At 39.8% G+C, this 12704-nt stretch overlaps 1 protein-coding gene across 1 annotated transcript in view; it reads right to left on the minus strand.

The window, feature by feature from the left end:
• The window catches only part of BICRAL (BICRA like chromatin remodeling complex associated protein), a gene marked incomplete at both ends in the record, with an annotated part of 31796 nt that extends 19829 nt beyond the window's left edge, over positions 1-11967 (minus strand). Inside the window, 4 exons of the mRNA XM_084257520.1 lie at positions 6336-8015; positions 10659-10727; positions 10815-10863; positions 11927-11967. Of these exons, the coding sequence (XP_084113646.1) occupies positions 6336-8015; positions 10659-10727; positions 10815-10863; positions 11927-11967 (1839 nt within the window). The remainder of the gene's footprint in view (positions 1-6335; positions 8016-10658; positions 10728-10814; positions 10864-11926) is intronic.
• Positions 11968-12704: the final 737 nt, after the last annotated feature.

Genomic DNA, 12704 nt, shown 5'->3' on the forward strand with positions numbered 1-12704 from the left:
GAACTTTGAGCGGAAACCTGGCTGAGTCCACCTCAACCAAGCGATCACACTTAGATTCACCAATAGTGGGACAAAACACACATTATGTGCCTTGCCAAAACCATTTAGCCTGAATCTATTCATGGGGAAACAATCAGACCACTCTAGGCCAAATGCCACTCTACAAGATGACTGACCTGGGCTGCTGTAGACTAAAGAGATGTGCTAATAAACACAATCGGTGCTCTCTGGCTTCCACAGTGAGACGTTACAAAAAAGTGACTGGGTCTACTGGAATAAATCTGATATAATTTTATTTAAGTTTTAATGTTAAATTTCTGGGGCGTGGTAGTGATATTGTGTTAAAGAAGGTCCTTGTTAGGAGATGCCTGAAGAAGTGTTTAGGGGTTAGGGGTGGGGGTTTATGGTACGTTTACAACTTTTTTTTTTTTTTAAGGTTCATTCATCTATGCATACAAAGAGCTGGGGCACAGGCCAGAGGTGTGGGGGTGGGGGTGGGGTGAGAGGATTCACCAGAAACAGAGTGGGGAACAGAACAGGCAGATTGACTCAAATACACTGCTGAGGGGAGCAGCGGTAGAGACAGGAGAGGTCTGCCTCGCCATGTGGGTTTCTCCCTGGCCGGCCGGGGATCGAACTTGTACTGCAGAGGCTGCGGATTGCTTCATAGTGCGTTACCTAACCCCTTGCACCACCAGGGAGGCCCCTAAAACTTACTTTTTTAAAAAGATTTATTTTATTTACTTATGCATACAAGAGGTGGGGTGTGGGCCAGCGGTGTTGGGGGTGAGACGATTCACCACGGACAGAATGGGGAGCAGAACAGGCAGACTGACTGAAATACACTGCTGAGGGGAGCAGCAGGCAAGACAGGAGAGGTCTGCTGCGCCATGTGGGTTAGCTCCCTAGCCAGGGATCGAACTCAAGCTGCAGTGGCTGCGGCTGAGACCCACAACTTACTTTCATAGAAAAAAGAGTATGTTTGTGAAAGTGTGTGTGTCTAAAGAGACACACAGAACACTGTTGCAAAACATTAACAACTGGTGAATTATATGGATGGGTCTGCTGTACTCTTCCAACTTTTCTGTGGGCTTGAAAGTTTTCATACTACGAAGGTGGGTGAGGACTTAAGATCACTCTGCAACAAGCTCATCACATTGGTAGCCTGCAGGCTAGTGGGCAGCTGGGTGCAAGAGGGAGGGAAATTTTTCACTGCAGTACTCACACCTTTTTGCATCTTTTTTTTTTTTTTAATATAACTGACATACAGTTTAGTGATTCAACATTTATATACATGATGAAATGATCACCATAATGTGTCCACTGATAATTTTTTTAGACCTTTTTGTATCTTTTTTGAATTTTGAATGAAATAAACATATCATCTACACTAACAATAAAAAAATTTAGATGGAAAAACTTATTTTAATCATTCATAGTATCAAAACTTGGTGAATTCAACTTTTTCAAACAGACAAACACCCAAGCCTCCTGAGAATGGTAACTTTGTTCATTACAACATTATTAAAGTAACTTATACAGAAATTTTACACAGAAATTATAAAGTAAAAGTCACTATAAATGCTTCTGGATGTCTTGGGGGTTTAAATGTTAGATGACATCTCAACCCTACTTTTTCAAATCAAGCTGCATCCGAGCCTGTGTCCTCCTTATGCTTTCATTGTTCCAGAAAATCTATAGCAGGAATGCACCAAATATAATGCAACTGACCTAGTTTCCAATACTTTTTTTTGCATTAAAAGTCACAAAAAATTACTGTGGCGCTTCCTGCTAAGACTTCTTGCCACCTTTGGATAATTGAAACTTTTGGGAATTAGAGAGAGCTTTTTTCCCTCCATTGAAGCATTATTCATTTATAGCTCTCCCTAAAGGGGAAATGACTGATTATGTAAAAGTAATTATAATAACAAACATAAAGCATGTCAATACATACTGAAACTAGTGATCCTCATGTTATATAAGTAAGTAAAAAAGACTAGTGTGTGTTGAAGGGAGATGATGTGTGTGTGTACATGTGTGTGATATCTGTGCTCCTATATGCAGGTTGTAACTCTGGGAGAATATAAAGAACTTAGAAACAGTGGCGGCCTCTGGGAGGGAAACTTGGGAACTGTCTAATTTCAAGTCTAATGTTAAGTGTAATTTTCAATCTATTTTGGAACTTTAAAAAATTTTAACCAATTATTTAAAATTATTTTTTAAAAAAGCATAAATACAGTTTGATAAATGTGGCCTGATATCTCACCTCCTTTACAAGGGGTAAGTTTTTAAAACCAGAAGAAGAGCTTCCCTGCTGGCGCAAAGGGTTAAGCACAGCACTGTGAAGCTATCTGCAGCCACTGCAGCACAAGTTCGATCCCTGAAGGACCAGGGAGCTACCCACATGGTGCAGCAGACCTCTCCTGTCTTGCCCACTGCTCCCCTCAGCAGTGTATTTCAGTCAGTCTGCCTGTTCTGCTCCCCACTCTGTCTCTGGTGAATTCTCTGACCTCCTGCACCTCTGGCCTGTACTCCAGTTCTTGTATGTACAAATAAATAAATCTTAAAAAAAAAAAAACAGAACAAAGTAAGAATAACATGTAATTCTACATTCAGAGAACTGCTGCTAATGGAATAGCAGCATCTCCTTCTAATCAAGTTCCAGCTGTTGTGTAAACAGAAGCATTTTCTGTTTTTAATTTGCCGTATTATCTCTCCTTTTAATTTGTCTAAAATTAAAAATGTTTATTAAATATTTTATATTTAAAAGCACATTTTAAATAGTTCACACTTAAAAGTACACTTAAAATCATTTTGCAAGCCTTTCCCCAAATGTTTAATTACTTTTTGAAAACAATTTAGATGGCATCATATACCTTTAGGTATTCAGTCGTATTAGTCTAATTAGTGGATTTTCTGAAGTCCAATTAGTAGGTTTTTCAAGAGGGATGGGTTAGTAATAATTCTCAAGTTATTTTCTGTATATTCTAGGACTGAGCAAATAAGTAAACATATTGCAGAGTTGCCTTTCTCACTGATAGAACAGGGAGTTACAAACATGGAAAGAGTGGGTCTTGAGTAATGAACCCATTGGTCCTGTAAGGAGTAATATGAACTATATAATATAGATTGGTAGATAGGTTAATAGTTATAGATATTGGATATAATTATGTATGTCCCAGCTGAGACCACCCTACTAAGAATGAATATGTAGTGCTTGGATCTTGCTTCCCAATTACTGCTCGTCACTGGAAGAAGTCGGCTCCTTAAAGAAATGGTTGATTCCAGGGTAGGGGCAGGGAAAGTAAAATATGAACAAGGAGTATCTTATTTTTCCAGAAATCAGAGTTCCTCAAAGCATAATGGAAACATGTCAGATGGACCAGGAGACCATTTGGAGGGACACCTACTGGCTGTCATATTAATTTGGACATCAAAATAAATAATGGTAAGAATTCATAACTCGCTGAACTAGGTAAGAATTTATGAATCCAGACTGATATAAACAAACATGTAAGTAAAGGGGAGAAGGAAAAGCTCTTCCTTAGAGTTAAATCCCAACAATAAATGTAGAACCAATGATAGAATGAGAAAATCTCTACTTGGTGACTGTCACAGTGACAGCTGATTTAGTAATAAATGATTCAGTGGAAAGCTATCCCTAGAAGCTGAAACTATTGATAACACATTTACTGAGAAACTACACAGCCTCAGTGTACGTCCTAGAAGAAACTTATTTAACAATGCATCAGTGACCGTCCTAAGCAATTGTTCAGTTAACATTGCAAGTAATGGGAGAAATCTACCTTGTGAGCACCAAGGACACATTTCTGTGGTAAACCTGCCCTGAACCTAATCATGAGGAAACATCAGAGAAATCCAAATGGAAGGAATCTATAACATAATCAATCTATTTTCTTAAAAAAATATCAAGATCACAAAAGACAAAAGATAGGGAAGTTGTTCCATATGTAACAATATGACAGTAAAATGAGACAGTGATTGAATCCTGGGCCATAAACACAAAACAATTTTTCTCCCTTTTTTTGTTCTAAGAGAGATTATTGGGAAAATTGACTAAATATGAAGAGTCTGTAAATTAGATGCTAGTATTATAATATGATGATTTCTTGACTCTGAAACTGTACTAAGGTTATAGGGGGGATATTCGCTTTGAAGAGTCTAAAATATTTAGGGGGGAAGAGGCATCATGCTTGCAATTCACTCTCAAAAAAATGTGTGTGTGTGTTGTGTGTCTATTGTGGGAATGAGGAGAAGGATAAGACAAATGTGGCAAAACATTAACCTTTGGAGACTATAAGAATTCTTTACATCAGTCCTACAACTTTAACTTTTCTATGAATCTGGTATTCAAAGTACATGGACACATACACACATACCTTTGATACCATAAGTAATACACTAAACGATTTGATCATAAATAATCTTTGCCTCCTTAGAACTCTTTTTTAAAAAGATTTATTTATGCATACAAGAACAGGGGTACAGTCCAGAAGTGTGGGGGCATAAGAGGATTCACCAGAGACAAAGTGGGGAGCAGAACAGGCAGACTGACTGAAATACACTGCTGAGGGGAGCAGTGGGCGAGGCAGGAGAGGTCTGCCACACCATGTGGGTAGCTCCCTGGCTGGGGATTGAACTCATGCTGCAGTGGCTGTGGATAGCTTCATAGGTGCATCTTAACCCCTTTCGCCATGGGGAGGCCTCTTCCTTAGAATTCTTATGGGAATTAGCAGGTCAAAGGTAAACAGTTTTTGAAATATTAATATTAGACACAGAGAAGGGGTTAACTCTCAGCACTACCAAGCTATTGACAGCCACTGAGGCATGGGTTCAATCCCTGCCAGGGAGCTACCCACATGGTGCAGTAGACCTCTCCTGACTTGCTCACTGCTCCCCTCAGCAGTGTTTTTCAGTGGATCTGCCTGTTCTGGTCCTCACTCTGTCTCTGGTGAATCCTCTCACCACCACCCCACCCCACACCTCTGGCCTACACCCCTGTTCTTGTATGCATAAATAAATTTTAAAAAGACACAGAGAAGCTTTTGAATACTTCCAAGGTGGAGGAGAAAAGCAGTGGAAATGAAGGATTAAGGATGGCAGACCAAAGTACTGTAAGTAGGGTATGGAACAGCTCCTCCTAGATGGGAAAAAGAGGGCCTGGAGGAAATGGAACTATGGAGTATGCTCAGGATGAATGGGAACCAAAAGCTAGAGGAGTCCAAGGATCTAAAGATGAGGGAACAAAGCTGATGACTGTATGAGCCACTTTTTGGATACAGAGTCCTTATGAGGTTTTGCCAATTACCCAAAGAAATTTCCTGGCACAACAGCAAGGTAAGAGCAGACTCAGGCACGTGGTCAGATGGCAGTGCCCCAGACCCTTCCGTCTACTGACATTCCCCTGGAGCAGGCCCTTCACCAACTTTGAGTCACATCACATCCAGTCCCTGAGTCTTTCTGGTTGGCACATAAAAGTTTTCATGACTTCGCTACCCAGCCAACAGTGTGGTGAGCTAGGGGCTTGCTATATGAGCTACGGAAATGATCTAAAATAAGTTTTCATTTTAAATGCCCATAATACATTTCATTAAGTAATAGAGACATTAATATGGGCCTCCCTGGTGGTGCAAGGGGTTAAGCACCACACTATGAAGCAATCTACAGCCTCTGCAGCACAAGTTCGATCCCCAGCTGGCCTGGGAGCAACCCACATGGCACAGCAGACCTCTCCTGACTTGCCCACTGCTCCCCTCAGCAGTGTATTTCATCAGTCTGCCTGCTCTGTTCCCCACTCTGTCTCTGGTGAAGCCTCTCACCGCACCCCCCTGCATCTCTGGCCTCTACCCCAGCTCTTTTATGCATAAATAAATCTTTTAAAAAGAAAAGTAATATATCCATTAATATGGACTAATATTGGCTCTTACTGAGGGAAGAGCCATCTGTCAGGGAAAATACTAAGTGCTTTATATAGGTTATCTTATTTAGTGCTCTCACTTAGTCATGGGGCAGTAGTATCATTATCTCCATTTCACCAAGGCAGGAAATTAAGTCTAGAGAGAGAAGTCTAATTTGCTCCATGTCACAATGCTTTGATACAAATCCATGAGTTTGACTCTGGAGTCTCTTCTTAATACAGTACTAGGCTGGAGAAAAAAATCTTAATCAAGAAGAAAAAGGATAATCAATTATAAGCAGGGAATCTTAAAGTTAATACATTTGGAGCCTTGGATTTAAACTATTTCCTACTAAATCCACATTCCACTTTTCCATTTGTAATTATCTAAGCTTTCATTTGATAAAGGGAATATTACCTGACAGAAGAACTGTTGCTGGGTTCCTGCTCCGGGGGTGTTACTGAAGGTGCTGGTAGATTTGGAAGAAGAAACTGGAAGACGATGAGACACACTGACTGGTACTGGAGTCCTGTTTGGCTGGGTCAGCTGATCTCCCGTAAAGTTTGATCCTGATGCACCAGACTGAACCGCAGACCCAAGGCTAGGATGGGCAGTGCTGGATGAGCTGACAACAGGGAACCGACTAGGTCCTGACATGTTTGTCACCGGGGGCATGGAGGTGAAGCCAGGTCTTCCTTGGGAGACACCACTCTGCCCAGGTGACAGGTGTAATACAGTTGGTGATGCCTGCTGCATGGGCATCTGTCCACTAACAATCTGAGGAGAGGCATGATTGACTATCACTGGGCTTCCAGAGGCAGTGAATGTCTGCCCAGACACTAACTGGACGGCAGTATTCTGGTTGTTAAGCATCTGTCCAGAATATGGTTGGTTGGTCCTGAGCATGCTGGAAGAGTTTCTGTTCAACATGACATGCTCTGAGGCCACCTGGCCAGAAATGAGCTGAGAGGGTTGAGTCTGAAGAAGTTGCCCATTTATGGTCTGGACGTGGTGTACCGAGTTAGAACTGACCGAAAGGCTTGTAGGTATGAGGAATTGACTTTGGGGTGTGTGGGGCTGGCCCATGGGAGAATGAATTACGATACTACCCCCAGCATTGCTCACCGCCTGTGAGGTGACTGGCTTTCTTGTGTTCTGTTGGTTGACAATGTTCACAGACATGTGTGGACCAACTACCGAGCCCTGGGGTGAGCTTGCAGAGGCAAAAGAGATCCCTTGTTGAACATGGTGCTGCTGTATTCCCAGATTGTTCACATTATATGTATTCTGCTGACCCATCTGGATAGGCTTTGGCTGGATGTTAATCGGGACTTTATTTGAATTTGGTGCAAGACCCCTTTGTATGATGATGTTATGCACAGGTAAAGATGTTTGAAAATTTGTGCTGTTAAATGGAACGGTAACAGGCTGTGCTACTGGGCTGGAGCTGGAGTTCCCAAACAACGAGTTGCCATTAGGAGTCTGTCTATGAACCAGAAGTCCCCCACTCACATTTGACGGGGTTTGCTGCCCGCTGCCCTTTAATATTATTTGAGATCCATCGAGGTTATTAATAGTCATCATGGAAGGTTGATTACCAAATGATCCGATTAGTTGTATTTGACTAGAACCACTAATCTGACTGCTGTTAGACAAATGCTGGCTGGGAACACTGATCCCCACATGTTGCATGAAGCCATGTTGTACACCCACTGTATTGCTCGCAAACGATGTTCCAACAGGCACGTGAGTCACCCCTATAGGTTGAAGCGTCTGACCTGAGTAATTAGAAACATTAGAAGCCTGAGTAAAGGATGCTGATGAAGAAGGATGAAGCTGAGCTTGTGCAAACTGTTGGCTTGAACCTATACTGGCATCCAAATATGCCTCTTCTGCCAAAGTCTGTTCAGTGATATTGGCCTCCTGCAAGGATTTCTGAAGAATGTCAAAAGGTTGGTCCTCACTGAGATCAGGGAGAGGAGAAGACTCAAGTTCATCTTCAAGAAACTGAAGGCTACTTGAAAGTGGCAGTCCATCACTTGGCCCTTCTCCAAGTTGGTTGCTTACCACTTTGAGGGATGACTTAGGATCAGCATTCTAAAAAAATAAGCAGTATGTTACACACCAGAGTAAACCTATGGAAGAGAGTCTTAAAAAAAAAAAAAAAGAAAAGCTAATCTCACTTTTGAGTATGAATAAAGCATAATAGTCTGCTTCTCAGACTCAACTCGGCCCACTATTGACCTTATTCTGATACTTAATTTCCTTAGGGATGATGTTTAGTAATACTTTCGTAAGCATTTGCATTCATTGCTTTGTAAATTATTTTATAGGAAACAGATCAGTGACATAAATACAATGATGATGATCCAAAGTTTAGCTTCATTTTTTAAGATACTAATACGGACTTTATTTTTTAGGGTTGCTTCCAGTTCAAGACTTGAGTGGGACTCAGTCCACTGCACATATGTATCCAGGGTATGGTCACATCTAGTTTGTACCCCTGGAGTCTATGTAAGCTTTGGTAGTTCTGACTATTGCTCTCCTAGAGGGTCAGCGGGAACCCAGATTCAGTCTGGTCTTTCAAGGTTTTTCAAAACACCCCTAGTTTAACCTCTACTCCCCAAGGCAAAACCAGTTCAGATAAAAGCAAGCTTCTCACATAAGATGTGAATGCTCATTTGATTTCTTAGAAGTTATCAGCTTATTAGATGCTTTAAAAGCCACTTCAGTGTCCTGTTCGAAGACTGGTCAATATTTATCAAACATTCTTAAGGTGCTAGTGTCTATGCGTAAGGAATCTTTAAGCAATAGGCATTCCAACTAGAGACATATCAACAGAGAGGAACACAGGCATTGGTAAGATATATCCCACTGCTCAGCAGTTTTTCATGGGACATCAAAGTTATAAAAGAAAAGATAAGGAATCAACAGTTATTTAAAATAAAGTGAAGACAATGTGAACTTAATACTACTCCATAGCAGTACGCTTAAAATGGTCAGAGTGGAAGATTTCATGTTGTATGTATTTTAATACAGTTAAAAAGTTTTTTAAAAGATAAATAAAACATTAAAAACTGTAGTGACTCTCAGCCTAGATTAATAAGGTATCAGGGGCTAATGATGGGAAGAAGTAGACAGAAAAGTCTAGACTAGTTCACTGACACCCAATCAATAGCTGAAATAGGACTAATGTCTCAGTCAAGTGGACACTATCTTAAGACTTGAAGAATCATCTGAAAGGAAGTAAAGATTTTTTTGCAGAGAAATATAAAGACAAAAATGGATATCTCCTGAGTGATGATACTGTTTAATGTTTTTACAAACAAAAATTAATAGACCATAGGGTTAACCACTCATATTTTTCAGTTTAAAAAAATTTTAAATTTAAATTTTATATTTAAAAATTTTCAAAATATTTTAAAATATTTCTGCTATACTTGACATAATGCAATACAAGTTTCCAATAAATACATATTGAATGAAGCAGTCTAAAAAGACAGAATTAACACTCCTGTGGAAGGGGGAGAGTTGGTAAATAGAAGTCACTAATATGGAAGGATAGGTGAAATGTCTACTTTATGGGTTTAATGACATCACATGAAGCTATTACTCATTCTGAATGCACTTCAAAAATACCCCTGATTTATAAGGACTTACGCCAAATTAATATCGTGATTTTAAAGCTACCTCTACTATGTAGAGGAGTCTTACATGATATTATTTGACATATCTTACACACATCCAGACAACTAAAATAGTTCTGCCTCCTCAAGGCCTTTTTAGATATGATTTCATTTTACAGATGAAAATAAAGGCTCTGATGATGATAATAAGTTACACTTACTGAGCATTGTACCAAGTGATTTTCCATGGACAGTCAATTAATCTTAGCCACCCTATAGGTAGCTCTATTATTATCCTGGTTTTATTAGTAAGGAAATTGAACCTTACAGAGATTTAGTGATATATCCAAAGTTATGAAGTCAGTAAGTGGCAGGGTGAGGATTCAACACTTTGGCAACCTGACTCTAGACTACCTGTGGTAGAACAAGGCAGCTGAAAAGACTAAAGTAACAGAGGCTAAATCATAGTAACTGGATAGGCAGGACTCCCCTGTCCCCCAAGTCATTTATTTCATCTAGATGCTCCTCCAGCTTAAGAATATGGGTAGGAGAACCTGATGGCTGGGGTTAGAATGCTAGCTCTGCAAATACTAACCTCTCTGGGCTGTCACTTCCTCATCTATATAATATTGACAATAATAGAATCTACTTCATGAAATTATTGTGAAGATTAATGAGTGAGAATAAAAGATGTTAAACCCTTAGTACCAAGAACATACTAAATGTTCACTAAGTTTCAGTAATTCTTACCCTTCTGCTTGTTCAGATGAAACTGGCTAGAAAGTGACTATATACAATTAAGAATAAGTTATTTAAAGCTTATGTAACGAGCTTCAAAATAGTCTAATAGGAATTTCCCAGGTTATAATATTTCTGAGTCATTTTAGAAAGAAAATTGAAAGCTTAGGGAAATGGTAAAGTATATCTCATATCGTTTGTTTTAATTGACTAAGTTAAAAATAGAAAATATCAACATAATTCAATTGATACCCTATGTGTCAATTACAAAATATAAGGTAAAGGTTCTCATGATGTAAAGACAATTAAGTCTCAATTCACAAAGCATCAACGAGACAGAAACACTTGATCTTTGAATTCAGTTTCTGATACTCACACTAGAGTTGGCGAAAATTGAATTTGAATTGGCTGCAGAATATCCTGCATTAGTCAAGTCATCGTTGCTCTGCAAAGGGACAAATGCAATAAATTGATTTCTTTGACTGTTAAGAAGGAAAAGAATTATGTCTGTGATGCTCTAAGTGTTACTTACAGATTTATTACTAGGTCCATGTAGAAAATAGTTCAGTGCTTGTGGGTCTCTAGAAAACAACAGAAAGGGGAAAACAACAAATAAGTATATTACCTGTATTTAGGATTCATTTTTACTAGGGTAAAAGAAAATGACATGCCTGTATGAGTGAAATTCTCTATTTTAAGATAATTTTATTAGTAATCTTTTCTTTTATTTTAATTAAGTATTTTTGTGTTGTTCTATTTCCTTGTTACCACTCATTTCTGTCCCCTGGGAATTTCATTTTTTATTATTATTTTTACTTTTTATTTATTTTTTAATTTTTAAAAAAGATTTATTTTTATTTGTTCAAAGGTTTATTTATTTATGCATACAAGGACTGGGGTCTAAGCCAGAGGTGTGGGGGGGTGAGAGGATTCACCAGAGACAGAGTGGGGGGTAGAACAGGCAGATCTACTGAAATACACTACTGAGGGGAGCAGCGGGTGAGACAGGAGAGGTCTGCTGTACCATGTGGGTTAGCGCCCTGGCCAGGGATCGAACTCATGCCATAGCTCAAACTCCTGCGGCAGTGGCTAGCCATAGCTTGACAGCTTAATAGTGCTGAGATTTTAACCTCTCTGCCACCAGGGAGGCCCCGTCTCCTGGAATTTTTAGAAGATAAATTTAAAAAAGGTTTACCGAATTATGATCCCTATGTTAATCCATGTCTCTCCATTTGTCTCCCTACATGTCTGTGGTGATTTTTTCTTATTTTAAAAACCCACCCAGGGTCTCCCTGGTGGTGCAGGCGGTTGAGCGCAGCGCTGTGAGGCTGTCCGTAGCCTCTGCAGTGCCTGTTCAATCCCCACCAGCTGCGGAGATACCCACATGGCACAGCAGACCTCTCCTGTCTAGCTTGCTGCTCCCCTCAGCAGTGTATTTCAGTCAGTCTGCCTGTTCTGTTCCCCACTCTGCCTCTGGTGAATCCTCTCACCCTCCCACACATCTGGCCTGTACCCCGGTTCTTGTATAAATAAATAAATTTTAAATAAATAAAAATTAAAAACCCACCCAGTTTTAATTAGGCTGATTTATCACAGCCAACCTCACACATTTGATTTATTCTGATTTGGGAATGAGCAGCTTACCCAATAAGATCAAGGAGACACGAGTCATCATCATCATCCATGACAACTGTAAAGAAAAGCAATAAGAAAGCACTGTTTCAGCCAAACAGAATAAAGCTAGTGGCGTCAACATAACATAAAAATATACCTTATACTTTTGTAGCTAAAGAACTGTGAAATCTATGCACGTTTTCCAGCAAATGGTCTATTATGACATGATACTAAAGTGATTTAAAATTTTTGCAGTCATTCAAGTGATCAAGCATTCAACTGAAATGATTTCTATTGAATATAAATCCTTAACTTACAAGTCAAAAAAGAAATCTAGACAAATGAGAGATAGTTGGCAGCGACCCCTCATGTGTAGTTTCTCCAAAGGAACTGTAACATTGTGAATAGTAACTTCCTCAAAATGCAGAATGAATAAGAGGAGAAATAATATTTTTGTTTTAGGAAAAAAAAAATCCCTTGGGTACAACAGTCTTTCAAATTTGTGATAGGATGTTTCCAAACATGGTGAGCAATCTGGATTTCTGCCACCTTTTGGTTATCTTTAGGAAAACAGAAAAGATGGTTCTGCCTACTTTTTGAAGCAGAAGGACTGCCATAGTCCCAGGAAGTACAGCTACAGGCTCTGCCCCACAGGTCCCAGGTTCCTCCCTCGGCAGCAGCACTGCCAAGTGTTCAGCTTCAAACAAGCTATATCCCAACACTAGAATCTTCAAAGCAGAAAATTTCAAGCCAAAGTTCACCCCAGAACTGAGCCCAGAGCCCCCCCTCTGCCCAGCCATGAACAGCA

The sequence above is a fragment of the Talpa europaea genome (assembly GCF_964194135.1).
Source record: "Talpa europaea genome assembly, chromosome: 2".
Classification (NCBI taxonomy): Eukaryota; Metazoa; Chordata; class Mammalia; order Eulipotyphla; family Talpidae; genus Talpa; species Talpa europaea.